We start from the raw sequence: 23911 nt of genomic DNA, 5'->3' as shown, positions 1-23911 counted from the left end.
AGTATTCCTTTGATGTGCATTTTGCAGCTAAACTCATCAGAATGCTGAAATTGGAATAATTAGAGTAGGACTGTGTTGCTCTGTCTGCATAACACAATATGGAAACAGTAGGAATCAGCAGGAGAAATCTGAATTTAAACAAGGTAATCTGGATAACGACCTTTTAGTAGAAATGCAGGTAGCACAGAAAATTTTCAAACAAGCATACTTCAGGTCATGCAGCACTTTTGTACATGCTGTCCTACCCTTCTAGAACACCTCATCATAACACTTCAAGGTCATCAGCTGGGTCAGATGAAGAAATACAATCCCACACTATTTTAAAAAAGAAATTCTTGCCAAATGAGCTGGAAACACAACCAACCCTCCATTATCCCTTTCTTTTGCAACAAGCAGAGTCATTTGAATGACCCATCACCTGTGCCCTGGTCTAAAAGAGCACTGCTCCACTCTTCTCTGGATTGCTGATGTCTCATGTGCAAAGTTGTATTTATGGAGTGCAACATTTTCAAACACACATAGTACAAAGGAATACACCCGATATACTCCCCAACTAAGATGTTACAGAGAAATCAAGCAACTGCAGACACAAATACTTTCTGGATACCAAACAAGTTCTCTTTTCATGGCATAAATGTGCCCACTCATTAATCCCAAAAATCACTAAACATTTTGAAGATTTGATGGATATGGCAGCAGAAAGTATTTGAACATCATGTGAACAGTTTCAGTAAGTTTCCTACCCTTATTTCCACAGCATTACTGAAATCTGATATCTTTTTATGACATGCCACACTCACCATGATGAATGATTCCATTTTCCAAGAGTGCCTGTCCCAGGTTAACCCCTTCCTCTGGTTTGCTTATCTCTCCAATCTCAGTGAGCCAGGATACAAACTCGCTGCAAAGGGGAGCAGAACACAGGTTAGCTCCAAGTGGCAGCAGGCACTTGCCCCTGCGAGTCCTCAGCCAACCACAGGAGACTCTCCTTGAAGTAAGTGTGAAAACTGTTGTAAGCAATGGCACGTCTACCCAGTGGCATTATTTCCTACATTCCTGAAGGAAATACTCTGTAGAAGATTTAGCCTGCTCCCATCATTGCCCTAAGCTCACTGACAGTGTGCACACAAAAGGAAAGATGACACGGCTGTATCTATAAGGATGATGCAAATCCTTATCTTATGGAGCAATCCAGACAACCATGGGGGAAAAGATTAGCAAGCAAGATTAACTGAGGACCCTAAATCAAGTACAACAGTAGGGTATCCTCCCTTTCCAGTTATTTCTTCCCAAGTTACCTATCCAAGTAGTGTTCATGATTTGACTTAATTACACATGCTCATCTTCCTTCACTAGGTCTGATTTCTGTTCCCAGCCCCATGGTGTAACTGGATTTGCTTTAATGCAATCACAGTAGGACTTAGGACAGAAGACTCAACCTACTGAATTCAGGCAGTACAGAGAAGTAACAGATAGCATGAGTCCCACTGACAGGTTAATTTAAAGTAATTTTCTGAAGGTGGTGCCTGGCAGATTACATACAGCATGCTTCTACTTAGTACACAGAAGATGCTAAGTCTCATCTGCTGCTCATGCAGCACAAAACAAAACCTCTCTGTTGAGGGGCAGAGCTGCACATATAGGCAGAATAAAGGCCAAAAAATTGATAGATATGTAGGATGTTATTCATTAGAAAGGAAGTGCAAAAAAGCAGCCATAGCAAGCCTGATGAATCCAGCTCTGTCAGAGCCCCAGAGGACTGAGCTGTTTGCCAGGTTAATTATCAATTATACTAGAAATGTGTTACAGTCATGGAGAAGAACAAAATGAATATATGAAAGTAGAGCAACTTGTGGGAAATGTGAGTTCAATAAAACACTTGGGTGATTGCCAATGTGCAGAAGGTTGCTGCTTAACAAAGCCAGTATCCATGTCTCCACCTGTGGGCTTTAACTGAAGTATTTTTAGTCTCTTTGTATTTATCGGCACTGACTGATCTAAGCTATAGGAATTATTTGCATTTTGCCTTTAAAATAACAAAACTTCAGGACTCAAAACTTGGTTTGCTGAGGGGCTACCCTGTAGCTGTCATAGTATAGAAAAAGCAGCAGAATCTATTCAACTATGCCAGGAGATTCCCATGGAAACCAGTAGAGTATTGGGAAGTCCCTAAAGCCAGATTAGTGGCATTGGTGAGGATGCACCTTGAGTGCTGTGTCCAGTTCTGGCCTCTCAGTTTGGGAAGGACGTTGAGACTCTGGAGCGCATCCAGAGGGGGCAACGAGTGAATGCAGAAAAGATATCAGCAAAGTTATTTGCTGTGGGAACAGCTAGAACATTAGGAGAAATAATCCTTTTGTAAGAGATCAGGATACCTGTAGATATCTCCGTCTGGGCTCAGTTAGCCATTAGCAAAGGTCCTCACTACTGGAGTGCCAGGTGGCTGTCCAGAAAACTGAGGGCATTGAGCAGGACAGACTGTAAGCAAACACACATTTCAAAAGGAAAAGTAGTAGCAGGAAATCCTGGATAGGACTAACTAAGCACAATATCAGGGAGCCCACAATAGACTCATATATAAAAGCACTGGAAGAATGTAAGTTTCTGACCTTTTACCTTTTTTTTTGCATGGAAAATAAGAATTACCATTACCAGATCTCAAAAGTTTTGGTTTTAATCCAACAAGATCAACTGGGGGGGTGAAGGATGTGTGTGAAGAAGAAAAAAACAACTACTTCTCCAGTATCAAGAATTTTTTTTTCTAGCTGAAGTATCACCAACCGATGCTACCAGCCTGCCTTCTGCCAGGTAGAAAGACACTTCCACCCCTGTGCACTGGCAATGCTGCTGCAAACTGCTGTTACAGAGGCCAGAGAGGGAAGGGAAATGAATGCATAACTGCCTCAGAACTTTTTTTTTTTTTTTCCCACAGCTGATCATATCAGTCATTAACAGCTGAGGTGGAAAAGTCTTAGTCTTCTTAGGTCAGCTACTGAGTACTGTGCCCCACAGGACACATCCCTACAGCAGCCCCACTGCTGCCATTGCCAATCACTGACCCAAGACGCCCACAGAGTCTCTTCTGCTTCCTCACATGTCATCCTTCAGAATTAGTTTGTCATTATTTTGTAATATCTAGCTGAATCAAAGAGGTTTTTCCAGCCAATGAAGTCCTATACTTCTAACAAAAATCAGGTCACATGATGCACAAAATTTCATTGGTGCCTGCTACAATGACAAACCGTAAACTTCTAAATACAATCCTGAGGCTTGGACATTTCAGTGGATTTAAGTACCATCTGGAAACCATTTGCTTGTATACCAAAGAGAGTCCAAGTTAGGCCACCAACAGCCCGGAGCTTGTGGGAGTTTAGGGTAGTTTTCTTACTCCTTCTGATTATCTGAGGCAGCTATTACGACTTGCTGTAAAACAGAGTGAGCTGTCACACTATTCAGCCTGTGTATGGTGTGAAACAAAAATCAATGATTATTTTTTTAATAAATCACTACTGTAATGGGGCTTGTGGTCTTTCTAATTAAGCTGCATCAAAGCACATCTGATCTGTGTCACAATGCCATCCCCAGAAATTCTAGAGTCCATTAGCTGGTGTGAAAACCTTTTCAATTCAAATACTACTTACTTGCCAAGAAAGCACTTGGGAACAGTACTTAATTTTCTTCTCCTGTCTTTGATAAGGTTCACTTTCTTGCTCATCATCATTTGGTACAGCTTCTCTCCTTTCTCTGCAATCATGACATATGCATCCCTCTCCATTCCCAGTTTCAAACCTGGAATATAAAGCAGAAATTCCTTCAGATCTTTAACATCAAATAAAACGTTTCCCTTGAAGTCAAAAGCTGAGGCCAAACAGCAAAACTTGCAGAAACACAAAAATTGATTGACTTATTTTCCATTTAAAGGGGAAATTAGGTATTTTTTTTATCTGCATACAAAACTGTCATTGGTAAGTTTGACACCAGCAAGATGCAGCTTTTCTTCCACATTTCAAAAAGCAGCTTTAAACTTATGATTATATCATACCACACAAAAAAAGAATGGTTTACAGAACATGAAGAAAGTCCAAAGTAAGATGAGCATGGGTCAGGGCAATCCCAAGCACACATACAGGCTGGAAGAATGGATTGAGAGCAGCCCTGGAGAGAAACACTTACTGCAGGTGGATGAAAAGCTGGACATGACCCAGCCACATGCACTGCCACACAGAAACCCCCCGTGGGCTGGCTGATGCCCCAGCAAGAGCAGCAGGGGAGGGGTGGGGGGGTCTCCTTAGATTTGCAAATTGCTTTAGGAGGACAGCATTCACAAAAGGTGTTTTGGTGCTGTAGATGCTTTATGTCTTCTAGCCTGAACACAAATAATTTTCTGGGTATGTTACTCTAGAACTTGAAAATCTGGGCAACTCTGGAGTCCAAAAGAGACACAGATTTTAGACACCTCCAAGACTAGCTTGAAAACAGGCAGCCTGAAGTAGCCATGCCTAATTTTAGCAGAGATCAACATTAGGCAGAATTTATGTGATCGGTGTTAAGCTAGAGAAAAGGAGAACTGTGCATTTTTTGGGAAGAGAAGTTCATCCTAACTGCTTTATGGTAAGATACTGAAATGAATCAAGAACCTTCTGAGACCTCAGAGCTCTTTCCTAGCTTTTGGATAACATTAAGGACAGATTTTAATTTTCTCCATGAAGGAAAATGTGTAACCTTTTCTCTTTCTCTCAAATACATTTATGTGCATATACATTTGTCCTACAAGATCATTCAGTACAGTAAAAAACACATCATCCACTTACTCTCTCTCTGCTCCCTTTCCTTGATTATAGCATCCAGCCACTTCTGTTTATCCTCAGCCGTCTTGGCCATACAGACAAACCACTTGTTTTTGGCTGTGTTGTGAATCTTCCAGCCATTTGTCACCGTGTAGCCATTGCTGTGGTAATCTGCTGCAAAAAACCCAAGCACAAAGCACACAGTGAGCAGGAAGCCTGCTCCTTTAACCAAACCAGTGTGCAACACTTTCAGTAAAATCGTCTTCTTTGCAGACCTTGATTCCTGAGGTGTTCCTCACTGACTGCCCATGGAACCAGCTGTACTTACCACTCTGGAAGTACAAGTATCAACAGGTTGTTCAAACTGACTGAATGCTTCAGTCCTAAGAGTAACACTTGCTGATTTCACCTCAGAAGAACTGAAGTCTTTTAAATACAAGGCCATCAGTGCAAGAGTCTATGATGTTTGTTCAGGGTATTTGTTCTGAATTTTCTGGGGACACACTATCATCCTGCACTGTAAGGATTTCTGTCCCCACGACATGGCAACTCTTTATGTGTCGACTGTTTAAAGGACATAATACTAATTCCTGGCTTATTACAACAGGGGCAGTGGTGGTGCGGCCTTTAAGGATGGAATCAGAATGCCACCCGGTCTTCCTGGCTGTGTCAGGATACAAGAATCATAACAGAACTGCCATTCCTGTATTTTGCTCATGGTCACATTCCATGCTACTACTTTGGATACTAAGGCTAGTATTTAGTAGCATTCTGAATGAGAAGAAGATCCAGAAATTCTGGTTTTTTAGCTGTAATGGCTTAAGAGGTAAGAAAAAAAATGATGGAAAGAAGACAGAAGTAACTTTTATTAAATTAACTTGGACTAGGGCCAAAAATAGACAAGCTTCTGGGAACACATACTCTTAATAAGGTCATTTCAGAAGGAAGGACTAGTGCCTGAAAGCATTTCCAGTCTTTCAACCACATAAGTTGGTCCAATAATGAAGGTGCTACAAGTTCCATAAATTGCTTCAGATTTCACTAAAAGAGATAGACAAGTACTTTTGCACCACGTTCCAACACAAGATCTGAGCTTCCTGTGTCCTTAAAAGACAATATTTAGTCACTTACCTGTTCCATCTTCCACATTCTCTACTTCCATGACTTCTGTATTTATTCGGCCCCTGAAGATATAAAGGGACCCATTGATTGACTTCGTCCTTTTAGATGCTTTTTTCCCAGTAACTCTGCAATTAGGATGAAGACTGTTACAACACATAAGCAAACGGTCTAACATATATATGAATAAATCAATCTGAGATATGACTATTAAAGGAGGATTCCAATATAGCGACTGGTGGTATTTGACCACACCTCTGATGTTAAATAATTGGAATACTCATTCAGATTTCCAAGATAGGTGTGTACCACTGTTAGTATAGCAATAACAAGCTTGTTTTGCCAGATTACATGAAGATGGGGGTGGTTTCAAGATTTACATTCTTGATGGCTGACTGAAATACATGTCCATGAACAGCACATGGTCTTGGGATGACAACTGTAGCATCACCTGACAACATTATCTTTGACTCCTCTGTTTGCCTAAAGCTGTGATCATTTTGTGATGTGCACCAAACTTCAAATATGAAATGGACTACATAAAGAGGCCAGTGTCACACAGTCTGCCACATGTGTTACATGTTTTTGTAGGGAAAATTCTGCTGGGGCAATTTTGCACGCAAGTTTACATCCTTATCCATAAGCTTTATAGTGTCTCTGTTGAATTCAGGAAAGCACTTTTCATTACTAGTTATGTTCTGATTTTTATGGCTAAAATGGGTTTAAAACCATCCAAGTGACACCTGTTGTGCTTTACTATCCAAGAATAACCCTGCTATACAAGCCAAAACACGACTAGTAACAAATGGTCATTAAGAGGTGGCAGGTGTCCAAATTCCAGTCAGTGAAGGTTCTGCTGTGGAAATTTGCCAGTACCTCGTAAGATTCAAAAAATATTGCAGTAAAAATCAGCTGGGGAAAAATTTCTTGTCAGAGTGAAATACCTACAATAAACTGCGGTGAGATTAGAATCACTCTTTATTTCTGAACGTTTTTTTCTTTTACAACTACCTTTAGTGACAAATAGACATTTGGTGATGACCACATATTTACATCCAATCAGATTGACGGGGACTGTGATCTTGGAGCTATTCGATCCTTTCCTAAAGACAACTCGTCAAGTCAAAAGAAAACCTGTCCTGGCTGCCCTAGGGAAACATTTCAACTGTTCCTACATGAAACATATTGTTCCTGACCTCAGGGTTCAATTTAAACAGCAGTCTACAATCCTACTAAAACCAAAAAACAATACTCAGCTCTGAAAATCTGTGTCATCAGTTTGACAGACTTCCCTACACTTCTGCAGAAAGAGCTATTGCAGAGTTAAAATCACAGATCTAGTTCTGATTCTAAACACATCTTACACTGGGTTTGACAATCCAGCTCCTAATTTATGTTATTGTGAAAAAATATGATGTCCAGATTGGAATGCTGCATTGTTGACTACTTATCAAAGACCGAGCCCTGAATTCTGACTGCATTTTTAAATCAAGAAATACTCCACTGATTTCTACAAGTTAGCACAATACAATGAGATGAAAATGAAGTAATTTAATCTCAAATTAGGAACAGACAGAGACAGTTTCTTAATGGGGCTTCAGTATTTTTTAGGGTGTGTCCCACTAACATGTCAGTTGTTTGAGAGCAGCTGGCCAAATGGACACACCAACACAAAGGAAAAGACACTGATTTCCATTCTAGACTAACTATAAATAGCAGTGAGACAGTAGAAATATCCAAAATTAAAGTAGCTCAGTGATCAAAATATATCTTGTACATTAGACAACTCCCAGCAGACTAAATGATATATGCTTTTTAGTGGAAATCAGATCCTCGACAGCGCATCAGTTTGAGTTACATTGTCAGACAAAGGTAAACAATACCAATTCTTTGAGAAATCCAACTGTTATAGCAGGCTCCTCCAAAATCAAGCCAAACTACAGAGGAGCTTGGTAATGTCTCCTGTATAAAAAGAAAGTTCTGATTAAAGGGCACTAGAACATTTCGTTTTCAAAATCTTAGTCTTCCACGAAAACTGTCTGAACAGCGCTGGAGTTAGGCTAACCTCAACTACAAACTGGCTAGAAAAACAGTTTCTAAGAGCTCTGAAGGAGTAGAAGATTAGTATCAAATGAACTGTTTGTTTTTTTTAAGGAATGGTTTCTGTTAAAAAACACACAAATTTCTGAACTCAGTTTCATACAGAATTTTGGACTTTGGTAAATCTGATAAAGGGTCCAAGTGAAGTGTTTCCTCTCCCTTGCCTTATTTCAGAGTCAGAATGCTTCAGGTAGATAACATTTTAAGTCTTTTAGATTTAATGCTGCATTTTCTTTTAATTTAAACATCTATATCTCTTCTAATTTTGAATGTAGACGACACCTAGTAATTTGTATTTAGGCTGTAAAAATTCAGCATTATAAATTGTAAAAACACAGAAAAGTCTGAACATTACTGAAATTAGCTTTCACAGCTTAATGGTTCCAAAATTTGCACTGCTTCCCTGGGAAAAAAAAAAAAAGACAGAAAGAAAAAGAAAAAAATAAAGGACAAAAATACCCAGATTTTGAGAAACTGGAATTTTCTTTGGAGAGAATACTGGTTTTACAGAATTTCTGGTTGGGTTGGCTGTTCTATTTGGCCATCACCAGTAAGGAAGTATAACTTGAGCAGGGGGATTATATTACAGGAAAGGGAGGTAGAGGAGAAGAGAGTGCAGAAAATGCATTGTTGTCACCCTGATTTTCTAAGACTTTGCTAAGCCTTCTGATGTTTGCATTCTTGTAACAAACTTTCTCACACACAGTTCTGTAAACAACTTATGTTTTGCATTCTTTCATGGAGGAGGAGAGAATTGATGGACTCTTGGTCTGTCCAGTGTCATTGGAGAGGTGGCACTGTCACCCTCCAATCCACTGTCACTTTTGGAAAACTATAAATGTTGGAGTTAGAAAATAAAGGTCACTCTTTTTTGTTCACCTGGAGAGCAGCAGTGTCCGTGTCGTCTTTTCGTGTCGTATTGCGACACATTGTAAATTCAGAACAGACCAAGACATGAGAATGAGACTGGGGTTGTGAAGGTGAAAAGCTCAGGATACCATATAATTGCTGCAGAAGCAAGATGCCTTCCACTCTGCCAATGCTATTTCAATTACAAGCAGCAAGTGTTAATAATACTTAAGGTTTATCAGGTGGGATGATGCAAAAAATTACCAGGATAAGAAAGGGAGACAACAAACAGAGCACATGGGCTGTAAATACTGGCAGCAACAGCCAAATCTTCATCTCTTTCCCACTCCCCTGGGCCCTGCATCTACTTTATGTTTGCTTAATCTTCCACTTTCCCCTGTCTTGGCTTTTTATCATTTTTCACATCACCCTCTTATGCTTTGCATAACTTCGCAATGTAAGTTGGCACCTTCACATAATTCCTGGAGATGCAGCTGCCCTCAGAAGCTTTTTGTCTGTAAGAACTCACCTTGAGCTTTAGCTACACTGTTTTAATTCCTCTTTGGACTGCACACTTCTCAGAGGGGGGCACTCTGATACTGCCTGGAATATTTATCCTACCACATAGTGACTTCTCTCTCCTATTGCCTAAGTGATAGAAATAGTCAAGAACAGAGGAAATTTTGACCTGTGACTCAGCCCTACAGAGCAACAGAACATCAGTGATCACAGTGAGTGATCAGTAAATGATCACAGCTTCCACCTACGAATCTTCTGAATGGTAAAACTGAAAATACAGAGGGACTCACCGGGATTTCCTCTTGCAATAGACCAGGAGATTATCAAATAGAAAGAACATTCTCTCCTGGATGTTTCCTGCTGAGATTTTTAACAAAGTCCCTTGCAGCAAGAGCTGTGTGCAAATATCTGTCAGATTTGACCCCTGAAACATAAAAAAGAGAGATCAATTTTCCTTTATGAGTGTACAATGAAGGTCTTTTACTAGCATGCCCTTATTTTATCTGCCATTAAACTGTGAAATAGCTGATGCACTCATAAGGATTTCACCCAGATCTATTTGCCTTTCAAGTGAGATCTACCCATTAGAAATGTCAGCTCCATTCTAGCTCTAACACCTTCCTTTCTTTCATAATCTTCTTGTTCTGCTACAATTTAGCACCAGCCTGCACACACAAATACACTTTAAATTCTAAATTCCTCTGAGTGATGCTGCCTGCACCTTCAAGAGCGTTTACATGTCACAAAAGAAACAGAAATAAATCCCTGTACACAACACGAGTCATTAAACTGTGCAGTTAACAGCCTCCAGGGAGCTTGCTGGTCCTGCATCCTACCTCCCATCCTTCAATGTGGGACTGCAACTGTTCAAGGGCTTCCAGTTTCTCCATCTGTCTCTTGGTCTCATTGATATTTGTACAGACTGTCTTCATTGCCTGCAGTGCGTTCTGGACAGCTGGGTGATCAGGATGCTTGGAGGGAGTCCTCTTAGCTAATTCCTTATAAAAAAAAGAGAAAACATGGAAACTGAGAAGTGGTTCATAGAAAGGTATGAGCATTAGCAAGCAATCCTGCAGGAAAATGCCAGAACCACTGCAAAACTAAAGAGAATTTGGAGGCATTTTACTGCAGATGCTGTTCTCTATTCTTCATGTGTACAGGGTTAATATGAATGCTGTTAAATGAGGCAATTGCTCATGTTAAATATGCTACATTAAGAGAGCTCAAGTATGTTTTGCTGTGTCAGATGTGTTTACTTTGTATATTTAGAATGTGTCCTGCCATCAAGACAAACAACACCTCTGCTCTGAAGGAGTCCAAAAGAGCCTCTGCTTCACTTGTGTCAAAGTACAACAGCCCAGTTAAGCCCTGTCCACTTGAAAACAGCAGAGGCAAAACTCAGAACCTGACAATATTAATGAGTTTGGCAAGAGGGGCAACCACTGTCAACTCACAATTAATCATTTCTTTAGACCAATAGTATTTCATAGTCAGACACAATTGAATAAGAATACATTAAAGAAATCTAAAATATGGCTGGTAATTTAACCTTCAAACATCATATGGTGTTTAAGACTGAAATACTTCACTTTCTCACTATCTTTTGCCCCAATATGTTATTTGGTTGTTTAAAAGTCCTGTGCTGATGAATTGCATAATTCTGCACGAGACACAAGAATGAATTTGGATACAGCCAGAGAGCCTGCCCAGTACTGTGATCTGAATGGAGCTAGACTGCTTCCATCCATCTGTGATTTACAGAGTAACAGATGCACAGGAAAAGGAGGCTTGCTGCTACAAATGTCAGTTGATATCAAAATGAAATTCCCTGTGGAAGTCTTTCCTCTACTTTTGCTGAAAGTGAGGCCAAGAAAAGTAAGTGTTTAAAAAGCAAAGGCAGGAGACAGGCATTATGCTTTGGTGACACTAGCCTCTGTGATTGCAACACAGATTACTCTCACTAAAAATCAGCGAAGTTCTGCAGCTCCAGTATCGCCCATACTGCACTGGGAACAGGTACGTACACACTAGCACTATCTAAACATCCCATTCAGAAATATCCCCAAAACACAGAGAATGACCTCTTCATTCATAGCACGCCTTGCTGCAAGAAACAGCATCTTCCCCATGCCAGTCACACCCCGGGAGCAGGAGTGGAGGCCGGCTGGAGAACGGCAGGGAGGGTGCTGGCTGGGACTGGCACTGGCCCTCCACAGCGCTGTCTAATGCTGTCCAAGGCAAAGCCGCGCTACCCTGACACTGCCATTTCCCAAAAGAGCAGAGCTCGGCGCTTTTGAAACAGGGAGAGACCTCTGGGTACTTATTTCTTTTAGTGACACATTTATGATGTGTAAACTCTAAGAACATTTGACAACATTTTGAGAGGCAGGTGAAAGACAGCTCAGATGGCAACACCTGGGTAAGCCTTGTCCTCCACAAAGCCCACAGACATTGCTGTCTGGAATTGCTATCTCCTGTACTGCAATTGTGTGCTAATAGGGTCAGGAAATAAGGCTGCTACCAGTTGCAGAGAACTACTTCTTGCCAAGGGTTTCTTAAAATAATTCATAAAAGACACATTTCTTTCTTTTTTTTTTTTAAGAAGTCTCTGACATCCTTCCCCATGTCCTCCCTCATTGCACGATATTGACTGTATACGTCAAACTGACAGCAAATATACTTCGCAGCTGAAAGTTACACATTCCTTTATTTGAGAAATTCCTTCCTCCTACCTCTATTCCCCTGAGGACACTCAGACATGGCCTAACATGGACTTTGTCCATGGGATGCTGACACTGTGCACTGACTGGTGCAGATCCCTGCTGCCAGGCTGCCCCGCTCTGCGCCGCAGCCCTGGGCACGTACTGACCGTGGCTTCAGAGCTGCGGCCCTCGCTGGCCTGCTGACCAACACAGCTTCACGGAGATAACAAAAGACAACACACTCCTTTATCACTTCAAAAAGTTAAGTTAATCAACAGTTCAGCTCCAAATGTGCTTAAAAAAGAAAAAAAAAGGCAACAAAAACCCAAACCACCTTTCTGTAAACATATGTGTTCCTGGCAGTTTTATACTTGTATTTTACAGTTTGTAATATTTGCCTGCACTAACCAGAAAATAAATGATACATCAGACTTCCTCTGTGTACCTGCAAATCACAATAGTTTTTTTCATTCTGCATATTGTCAAAACTTGTAATTTATGTCAATGTCTCTGCAGGATAAACACTTGACAAGCAATGGTGGATCAGATAAAATAGATTAGCTTCAATATGCCACTGAACCTACAACACATGCTAATTTAAAATGCAATAAAAACATGTTTCTGGTTTTATAAATATCAGCAGTTATTTGCAATTATATATATATATATATATATATATATGTGGAAGACAAAACCATGATTTATAAATTGACAGCGCTCTTTAGGGAATAGACAATTTTTAATATTACGCTACATAGAGTTGGATTTCAACCACACAATGTCATGAATCTAAGAGCAGCACAACTTTTCTTGGAGAAGGGAAGGGGACGAGAAAAAGCCAAACCTCCAAAGATACATATATTCAGTTGCGGCCAAATAGAAGGTTCTGTCTCTTGAACAGCTACAAGAGGAATGGAGAGATGAGGGAGGCAATAAGGTAAGCTTCCTTCATCCTGTTCTGTATTCACACCAGTAGCTTCCCATCTTTCCTTTTCCAAGTGCAGGCAGTGATTCATGAAGGCCTGTGTGTGCCTCACTGCTGGGCTTTCCTTTCCAGGGGATTCTGCCTTTGGTGACTCCTCTCTGCATACAGGTTTTTCCGCCCCTCCCAGGGCCAGAAAAACTCTTCTCCACACGAAGCAATACATAATTACTGTCCTAATCGCCCATGGAGTGGTACGACCTCAGATGTTTCTAAAGGATCAGAGGTGGAATGTGCATTTCTGGCTGGAGTCTGAGCAAATCAACAGTCAACAGACCAGACCTCAGGCAAGGTCGAAGCCCTGTGAGCTCTGGGCTCTCAGGAGCAGCAGGGTGGGGCTGTCATGTGCTGCGAATTCCTCCTGTGCCAGAGGAAGGAGACAGAAGTGACTGTGCCTAATCCCCACACGATGGTGTGATTAACTCATGATTACCACTGCCCCAGGGTTTGCTTCTTGCTGACAGAAATGCTCTTTATTAAGGGGAAAAGACCATTTTTGTTCAGAGACTGGTGTACACAACAGCTCCTTCTACTCTTAAGCAGTAGAGTTGAGACTAGTTAATAGAGTCCCACAGCACGGGCGAGACAGAGCTGCCTTCACCCAAACCCCCATGCTGGAGGCATCTGCTCGGCAAGTTCTCCAGCCACCCACTTGTGCTGTGTGTCCTTCATCTCTGCTACCTTCCTTCTTCCCAAAAAAACCAATGCCCATCACAGCCAACAGTTTCATTTTGCTTGAGCCTAGTCCAAGCCCCTTTCTCAGTTATAAGGAACTAATTTACTGACTGACAAATTCTACACTAATTTTCTTGTATGTTGTCTGAAGCAGACAAGAACTGCATTGGGGCAAAAATACTTATATTGTTACTTCTCTATTTGTAGAGAGATTATGAAATGCCATGGCTAAGTTTGAGTCCCATCCTTCAAACCATACAAAAGGCTTGCAAATTAGACAGAGAAAAAGCAACAAAAATTATAAAACTCAAGCTCCCACCCCACCAACCCCAACCAAAAAAACTCCAGCAAACCCCACCCACAAAGAAACATCCCACCCTCTCCCCCTTCCCCCCAGAGAAAATCTCCAAACTGAAAAACCCATCCAAAAACCTGTTTACAGTCAGGCACTTCAAAACTGCAACGTTTGTGTCACAAAAAATGGGAAACTAAATAAAATTGAAATGTATTGGACACCATCATCTGAATAATTGTTCTGTCTCCATCATTTGTTAGTTAAAAAACCCAAACAGCTTCATCAGTGCATGAGAAAACACAAGGTCACCTGTTGCAGGATGCCATATTTCTTTGGAAATTACTGCAATGCTTACAATGGATCAGTACTTGGAGATATTCTAGTGCATTATTTCTAATTAAGTAACTCAAATCAACTCCATATCAGATTCTATTCTTCTGAAGAACACACATATATGTTATTAAGTAGTTACAGTATTTAAAATATGTGCCTTAACTTAGTACTTCAGTTTACTTTCAAACACAATCAAGTCTGAATTACCTTGTGCATACTAGCTTTATCAAACCTACCTACTTGGCTACAATAAATACTTACATTAGACAAGGTCATATCAAAGTTACCAGATAATCTGGATGTTCACAAACTCTTGCTGAAAACAAAGTAAAAGAGGAAAGTAGGCTAGCTTTGGTCTAAGACTTTTCTCATCAACTGGAATACAATAGTATCTGTTTGCCCTGGGAATTAGATAAAGCAAGATCCAATCCCCATGAATACAAAAGAGCTATTTCAGGAGCCATAAATGAAGTCCAGTAGCAAAGGGAGAGCAAACACTTAATTTGAAGGTTGCGCTATTTTTAAATCTATCTCTTTTTTCCCTTGCTTGGAGAGCTCCATTTTCCTGGTCAGCATAAACAGAATCTGGCTGAGTTTTCCCTTAAGTGTTCTCATGTCTGAGACTTTTGTGTCTGCTCTGGTAATTTAATGCTAGGAACTATCAAATAAGTCTTGAACGGGACACAACTTATTCGCTATGAATTCACTACCTTTGAGAATCAGAATCAACCACACTCTATAATGGACACTGATATTTTCTGAGCTGAACAACTCCTAGTGTTATGGTATTATTTCACTGACTGAGGCAGATTTGTTGCCTACTGAAAGCCTAATTCCTCTTTGCTTTTTCTTAAAACTTTTATTTCCTGTCCAGGAAGTCCTAGTGCATGATGTTTATCAGCCTGTACACAAGAAGAAATCCATAGCAAAATGGAATGCAGCCCCATGAGGTGCCCCGTCATGGCCCCTCCCTGCAAGGCTGTTTGTTCAACAGGTACACGTGGGTCTGGGTCAGCTGCCCCAGGACAAGGGTAGGCACAGGGGGGTAAATTCATCTTTAGCCCACTGTGGCTAGAAAGCAAGAAATTCTGTTTCAGTCCTCATCTTGGTGGTATTGGCTTTGGCTTTCAAAGAAAGGATGTTTGGTCCCCAGGAGTTTTGACATCACAGAATTCTTATTTTCTTCCAGAACTCATAAAGGGACCTTTCTTTCAAAATGTGAGGGAAAGTATTTTTATTTTTTAAAATTGCTTTTCTTTTAGTAAACACAGTGTGGCACTAGCTGAGGAAGAGATTGATTTCATGGAAGACTGATGGCTGTTAGCCACAGAGTATCTACCAGGCCACTGGGGGATGCAAGCTCTCCCAGAAACTGCTTTCTCCTTTCTCCCTCTTCTTGTCCCCATCAGGCAGGTGACCCAACCCTGACCAGGAAGGATGAGAGGCAAGTTAGCTCTTTTCAGGTCCTTTATGCTTTGTCTTCTATGGTAAGAATACTAGCAAGGGGGCCAATTAGTGCCACATACCATAGTCATTTCTGGATTGACACCCCCACATTGGGAATTCATATGAGACAGCCAAAGAGTTTTCAAACAAGCTGCCAAACAGCTGTCAGAAGATATAGGATTTTGATCATTACTGACCTGCTCACCATCAAACTAGAGACCTTGTAATGAAAAATATATCCCTTTAAGAGTGCCCAGAGCCATCCAGTCCCTCAGAACATAGGCACAATTCTAGATGAACACAGCTTTAAAGGAAGTGGCTGAAACAGCCTGCACAAGCCTTAATAAACATCTGAAGAGCACTGAAGTCAAAAGGCTTTAGTTAGTCAATAAGTCACCCTGTCTGCTCTATCCAGACCATAACAGGATTTAGCAGCCTGCCAGCATCAAGCAGCTTTTTGCCTGTACCCATAAAAAGCCATTTTCTTCAGAGAAGATCCAACTTTCAGAAGCATAAATCAGGAAAGCAATAGTGGCAACAAAAGTCAGGGCTAAAAAAAATGCAGAATCACTCCAAGAATAAAACAATCATCTGGAGAAATACTTTCTCTGGTTTACCTTGAGCAGAAGAGGATATTTGCAAATTCTCTGAATTGGAGTCAGCAGATAACCCTCTAGTGGAATGTCTGTTGTCTTTCTGCCTCCCAAGAGCATGCAACCCTATAATAAAAAAAAGAAACAAATGTTACCTCAGACAAAAGCTTTCAGATTATTTTTGACACAATTTTGTGTTTCTAAAACATGTGTTATGGTGAGAAAGCACTTTACCACACCTAAGGTACAGGAAATGGCATTTCATTCACCATACAGCCATCAAGTCCGCAAAGTTCTGCAGGCATCAGCAAAAGAAAATTTGCTGTGGATAACAATGGCTGTGCAGAATGGTATCTTCTCAGAGAAATACTATACAGCTGTGACTCAAAAACTATTCTAACAATACGATGGAAAACAGCAAACCTAGATGGACCATTACCTAAAATAATCCAATAAACCCCCACAACAGATAGAACCTGTTGTCTTTGTTCACTATGTAAAGTTGTATACTGTCAGTCCAGAAAACTCTTGAAGGCTAAAATAAAGCCTACTAACTAGCAATCATGTAATTAACTTTAGTCCAATTGTTATGTCTGAACTGAACTGGAATTGAAACAAATTAGTCATCTGCATAACATCCACCAATTCTCTGGCAAAACATTGTGCCTGAGCACAGCTGGACAAACAGCCTGGGCACACTGGCTGGCTAACCAGCACACATGAACTTCTCAACAGATTATGGAAATTCATTTCTCAGGATTGATATAGAAAGGGAGTTTAAAAACAGGGGATGACACTGGGAAAAAAATAACCCTTATAGTCCTTAACCTGTCCTTAATTTGTAACAATAATCTGTAATCTTTGTGACAAATCAATACTGCCCTACTGTAAGCTTTTTACACATTCCCTGATGATTCTACTATTGGTTGTTGCTAGAGATAGGTAGGAGCTTCAGGTGGCTTTCAAGTCCATTTCAGATAAACTATGTCCACACTCCTATGCTCAACCATGAATATGGACTTTGCTCCAAAAGTCACTCCAGTTGCAAACCTGTCCTGTCCACACAGAAGTTGAATTTTAAATGCAGTTCAGCCAAGAAGTGCCTGCTTTGGGGCATCACCAGTAGTGTTTTCCCCGGTGAAATACGTGCTGTGGCTCAGACACACTCTGAAATTTAGTGAGCTTTCTGGCTGTAGCTCTTCAATTCTTCTCTTCAAGGAATGTTCACAGGCATCATACATTAAATCTCCTTAGTCCTAACTGGTATTTTTTATAGGCAATTGTCTGTAAAATAACCTATCCCCAGGCTATTCTAGATCTGTGGCATTGGCTACCCAGCTCACAATGCTCCCTGTCCAATTTCCAAGTCTCAAGTGATTCCGTCCTTGCCATCTCTTCTTTCAGCCCTCTCCCTAGCTCTGGGCTCAAAACTGCCCTTTAACACTTATTGACTTTTCAAACACAGTCTCACATTCTATGTTTCAGCAGCTGTGAGGGGGCAATTGGGCCAAATCTATCCTCACAAGTAAAGCTTTGTACTTTAGTGATGCCTTCTCTGCATAGTAGCATTGTAGCACTGGTTTGGGAGGCAGAGAAGAGAAGGGAGGCCTGAAAGAAACTTCAGCACCACAGCTAAGCAGACACATCAGTGCAGCCCTTCTTCCCATATTTACTGCAATTTTAATAGTCTTTTGGATTCGGGCGCTGCAGCAAGCCACAGCAGACAGTGTGACATCTTTGTTGTCCCTCGTAATCAGTTTGCCAGCAGCTGTCTCTAACACAAACAGAAAACTTTGTCAATCCAGTGGAAGTGGAGAATATTCCAAAGGTTGGGAAGGACTGAGTTTACATGCACTTTCCCTCATCCTTCTCATTGATTTCCCTCAGCAGAAGCACCCAAAAAACCTCACGAACAAGTTAAGGGACATTTAGTAATTCAAAGTAGTGGTTTGATAAGGTTCATTAAAACTCAGACATGACAAAGACACTCTGCCTATGCAACAGCACGAGGGCAGGCTCCCTCTGAGGCCTGTATCTTGTGGCTAAAAGAATGCTTTGGTCCTGCTTGTGACTGATGTTTACATGGAAGTTTTCCTTTGCTGTACTACACTGGGAAAGAACAGAACTTTCACAGAAATAAAAAAAAAAGAGCAGAAAGAAAAGCAGGTCCTTTGCAAGAAAGACAGTCTTTATTTCACTTCATAGAATTTACTAGGAAAAAAGCTGATTAGATGAATTATTCCCTCACCTATGTGCCAACCCCGTTACAAATGCCACTCATCCATGGCCAAGAAAACAAGACATTCTAAAATCAAGCAGAACTGGGGTGAAAGTAAGGAAGAGCAACAACCAAGAAAGGAAAGAAAAGTAAGGAATGCAGTAGTAGAAGGCAGTGCCCACTGACTGTTTCTCCTTCTAGCCCAGCCTCTAAGGAGTGTTTGAAGGCTGTATGGCCACAGTCCCTCCTTGGATGGGAGTTAGGTTACTTTTGACTTAAGCAGCAATGATTGACTCAAAACAATTCATCCAGACTACATTTCTTGCCCACAAGTGGACCCATGGAGAAAAGGGTGTCAGAAGCAGGTCACATTTTTCTCATGAGCCTGCAAATGGTGAGTTGGTCAGAGAACTGAGCAGGGGACCAAATCCAGTGAGAACTAGCCTCAGTCTTGCTGCTGACTTACTGCCTTATTCCTTTCATCTGTGCTTGTTTTTTCTATTGATGTTTTAACAAGAAAATCTTCCTTGTTTCCAGTGCTATCACTCCTGCTGGTAGTGCTCCATTCTGTGCTTCAACTCATCAGTGATTTCCGTACCCCTCCACCCTGAGTGCTCCATACCTGCAGTGGGTAATACCTGCAAAACGCCCAGCATTCCTGGGATACCAAAGAGTTATTATGAGCACAGGCAAAGTCAGATTATTCAGTCAAGAGTGCTAGAGAAGGTGCTTACCAGAAGGAATGTTCTCACTGTGGGGATCTTGTTCAATTCCATCAGCAGTCTGAGTGCCTTCTCATGGTTGCTACAGTACTCCTCATACACAAAGAATTTGTCTTTCTGCAAGGAAAAACAAAATAACTTATTGACTCAGACACCACTGGAGAGATTATTTTGCCACAATCTGCTACCAAATTCTTCATAATCAGAGGTGGACTCCAAGTGGCATTAGCACTGGAGTTTTCAGGAAGTGTGTGACACTCGTAATGTGAGTAATGTATATAGGTTCTCACTAATTCCTGACTTACTGTAAGTTAACAGAGACTTTTCTGAGCACAGAGACTTTCAGCCCTTTTCCTCTTAATGCTTCACTGAGACCATTGGTATTCTTTCCTGAAAGGAGGGATTTTGCTATCTTGGGAATACTTGCATGTGTGTCAGGATATTCCACGGAAGTAGCCAGAAGCAAAACAAAGCCAGGAGCAAGGGGCCTCACCACTCCTGCAGGAGGAAGAAAGCCAGGTGGCTGGGAAGAGCCAAGGCCTGAAAGAAGCTCTGAAATCTGGAGGGGAACTATAACACAAAGCAGTCAGCTGGAAATCCCCTGCCTTTCAAGGGGTGAGAGCCAGGCCCCAGTAGGCTGGCTGGTTTACTGTGTTCTGAAACAAGCAACAGACAAAACAGATATATATAATAGTTTCTGTAACTGGAAGAATTTCACCAAATAACCAACATATTACAGATAATAAAGGAAGGGAAGGGTAGCTTCACAACTAGATTGAGCTACTAACACTGAGACATGTCACACCCACCAGCACATGCTGGAGTGAAATCCCCTGTTAAGAAATGACAGGCAGCTGGCAGGCCAGGGTCCAAGTTCTGCTCTACTGATCTTCAGATTCAAAGACAGTGCAACTCCTTCTATATAAAATGATCAGAGATGCTGATCCCATTGCAAACACTAGATATCTGGAAACACTAGAGTGATTGACAAAAGAAGCAGGAACAACTATTTCCATGCTGAGCAGATATGGCAAGGGGCGAGTTGATCCTCTCAAAGCTGGTAGGAAGGGCTGAGCTTTCAGCAGCTATATTCAGAGCCTCCAGTATTGCATTCACCAGAATAAAAGGAGGGTCATGAGATTGTATTAGGCTTTAGGCAAAATGAATGATTCAGAAGCCAAAAAACCCATAATTTTTGAGTGCTTCTCAGGATAGCACTTTATTTCATGGTTCAGGTTAGCTTCTATGCCATAATGCAGTACCATGTGGAGGCACCCAGATAAGCTAGTTTGTATATCAAAAATAATTTCAAAGCATTAATGTGGCACTCTGCAGGGTAATATGTGAGGCTTTCCAGAGCTACCATCTCAGAGCACAAAGCCATGTAGCCAATGCCTTGCAGAGTTTGCTGTTGCATTCACAGCAGGATTCTGGTCTGAAAACATTCCATCTGAACCTTTTAATCTCTTCCAGAAAATCTGAACCTTTTAATCTCTTCCAGAGAATGTTCCAGAATTTGGAAGTTAATTTTTTTGTGTTTTGATTGGAGTTCTAGCACTTTTAGAGCTTCCTGTACCAGCTGAAGGTACTTTTAGCATCTAGCTATTTTTAAGACCGCACACAGTGATCCAAGCAAAGAACTGCTGCCAGCTGAAGGAGTTTACTAGCAGGAAACCATGGGACTACAGCTGCAGTCACTGGGTATTCCCTTTGCTATTGTCATAAGGAAAAGAAATTGCATTTATGTCAGTTTAGGAGAATTTGACATTCTGGTCAGGTGTTCAATGACAGATATACATGTTCAGAGTCCGTAAAATGCTTTTGCGTTTGGTTTAATTAACTTCTCCCTTCCTTGTACTTCAAAAGAAAGAACTGAGAATAAGTAGATTTATGTCCAAACACAAGAACAATGGTACAGAGCAAACAAAACAACAGCCACAAAGGGTATGGTGCTAAGAGTTGGAATGAAGATGTTCAGGACTTTTATCCTTCATCGGCAGCTGTTCATGTTGCTATTGAGGTGCAATACTGGGAAGCTGCAAAGAAACAAAAGTTTCTGACCGCTAGATGCGGAAAAGGCAGGCCTGGGTCCACAGCACAACAGAAAAAAGGCAACAGGATTGTTGTCAACCATAAAAACAGGAGAGTTACAGAGTAAAATAGATATAGAAGTTTTTCCCACATCTCCACTCACTTCTCCTCAACTCCCTGGATGCACACAAGCACCATGCTAGGCATTAAAACCAGCAGCCATTAACACAGAATCATCTGTTACACCAGCGCACACAAAATGTCACTGCTCAGGTTTCTGACTGCAGCTTTGAGTGCCTGGAATTTGGGAGGCTATATTTATCTGACAAAATCCTTTTGCTAAAGCTCAAGACAGTACAATAATTATACACACACCAGAGTGCTTTCCTCAAGTCTTTCCCAGCTGTACCCCATGCCACTGACCCACAAATATGAGAACTATGCTTAAAATTACTCCATGTCTGAAGTGTTTCATTTCCTCTCTGGGTGATACTCAGTCCTAGGCTCTCCCATAGCCTGGTGAGGAAATTATCAGTTACATAATTACAGATGTTAGCCCAGGAATTCTGAACCTGCAGTTGTTCTAGGTTAAAGTGCAATTATGGTCAGAGATGTGACCAGATAAAAATGGCACTTTCTTACTCAGCAAATCTGCTGGATACACAGTTAGACCTTCTGTTTTGGTGACAGAAGACTGTACTGTTCTCAGTTTGGTGAAAATAAGTCTTTAACTATTAGTTTATTCTCCAAACATGTTATTTTGGATCCATTAGTACTGTCCACAAATTAATGCAAATTTGAAAACAGTTTTGACTAGAAAAAAGCAAATAAGACATTTGGAAAACTGCAACATTTTATTTGAACATATTTTTAACGAGGCATGGCGTTTTCTTGTTTCAAAGCAGGCTGAAGCCAACCTTGTCAACATCAAAAGCCTAAACAGAAGACATAATTCTCTATGAAACAATCTCCCAAATGACTTAGACAGTGAAACTGATCACTCATGCAACATTGCTCCAAAAATCGATCATAACACACATTTCCCTAGAACAAGATTCTAGCTATTACATCCCCAAACCTCTAGCAATATGGCAGTATCAGAAACAAAGGATCAGACAATTCTCTGTCCGTCTGCTCAGTCACACACAGTCACACCCTTTCCTGCCCTGCAAAAGCGAGCCTGTGCTCACAAGGTGTGGTCACTCCATGGTCAGCACAAGCGCCCTCTCTGACATTAGAGACGCGTCTCACATGCTGTTTTAGTTTGAGGCTGTACACTAGATTTGGAATGAATATTCAAGGATGTTCTGTACCATCTGTTACAGTCACACTGCATTGCAGCTCCAGAATAAACTCTAGCACCTACCATCAGACAATGAATTTCTGATCACCCAACCTACAGCAGGGCAGACAATGTCTGTCTTCTGAAGGAAAACAATTTTTCACACCTGAATATCAGAGCAAGCACATTTCATTGTCTCTTAAAATATTTAAAAAAGACAACATGCATTAATTTATTTTTTTGAATTCTTGCAAAATCTGCTTGCTTGCTTTAGGTGTTACTCAAGACTCAAATCCTTCTGAACTAGAGGTCCTTGGGACAATATTGGGCCCATAACAACTACCATCCTTTGATGTATTCAAAAAAGGTATCAGTGTGGCACTTGAGCACATGGTTTAATGGTGAACACGGTGGTGGTGCTGGGTTGACATGGGACTTGATGGTCCTAAATGTCTTTTCCAACCTTGATGATTCCATGATTCTATAAAAGCAGTGTTCTGTTTCTGAAGGCTAGTGGATCGTTGCCAAGTAAGGCTCTTCTAGGCCAAGACAGACCAGAAAGAGTCAGGCCTATGTAGACTAGAGGACATTAAGGATACACAAATCTCATGAAGAGGACCCAAGCACTGCAGTCTGATGGAACTCCACATGGTGAATCTGGGGATTGCTACAAGGGTATACGATACACAGAAACTTTGAGAAAACATGGTTCACTAGAAAAATTCAGTGTCTGGATAAAACACTGCTTCAAGAATTCTCAAACTATTCACCAAATTTTTAAGTATTTTTAACACTAAGTTTCTAAAGAAAAGCACCTCTGCTAACACCTGGCTACTGACAAGTACTGGACTTGTAATCAGGACCAGGAATGACCTTGCCAGGTGATCACAACAGTGGATACACTAATACATTAAAAATTCAGGGGCCTTATGTCACTTCTTCACTGCAAGCTCCCCACAGGACTCACTGTGATTTGATGATACTGAAAAAGCAGCACTGAGGGAGTTCCAGCACTTCTTCTGAGCATATTACAACAACAGAACCCTGCCCAAAACAAAAGACCAAAGAAATGTTCCCCATGGTTTCCCCTGCATGAAACAGCAAGAGCATGTGCTGTGAAGAAAGCTCCTGAGCCACGCCGGGACACGCAGCGCTGGCAGCGAGCGGCTGCTGCAACCTGTGACCCTAGGCTGCTGCAAAAGGGCTGCACGGACACCCAGGCTGCTGCACAGAGCACGGACACCCAGGCTGCTGAAAG

At 41.2% G+C, this 23911-nt stretch overlaps 1 protein-coding gene across 3 annotated transcripts in view; it reads right to left on the bottom strand.

Annotated features, from left to right (window-relative positions):
- PREX1 (phosphatidylinositol-3,4,5-trisphosphate dependent Rac exchange factor 1) overlaps window positions 1-23911 on the bottom strand; it is a 121676-nt gene that overhangs the window by 43781 nt on the left and 53984 nt on the right. For 2 of the 3 annotated variants that reach the window (XM_038158585.1, XM_038158588.1), the window contains exons 4-11: window positions 19353-19457; window positions 16425-16526; window positions 10211-10372; window positions 9665-9798; window positions 5919-6034; window positions 4812-4961; window positions 3642-3789; window positions 801-901 (exon numbers count right to left, since the gene is read on the bottom strand). In XM_038158585.1, coding sequence (XP_038014513.1) covers window positions 801-901; window positions 3642-3789; window positions 4812-4961; window positions 5919-6034; window positions 9665-9798; window positions 10211-10372; window positions 16425-16526; window positions 19353-19457 — 1018 coding nt within the window. The remainder of the gene's footprint in view (window positions 1-800; window positions 902-3641; window positions 3790-4811; window positions 4962-5918; window positions 6035-9664; window positions 9799-10210; window positions 10373-16424; window positions 16527-19352; window positions 19458-23911) is intronic. The other variant, XM_038158586.1, reaches the window with a different exon arrangement.

This window comes from Motacilla alba, chromosome 20 (genome assembly GCF_015832195.1).
Source record: "Motacilla alba alba isolate MOTALB_02 chromosome 20, Motacilla_alba_V1.0_pri, whole genome shotgun sequence".
Taxonomy (NCBI): Eukaryota; Metazoa; Chordata; class Aves; order Passeriformes; family Motacillidae; genus Motacilla; species Motacilla alba.
Note: the sequence above shows the minus strand (reverse complement) of the source record. Positions and strands in the feature narration are given on the sequence as shown.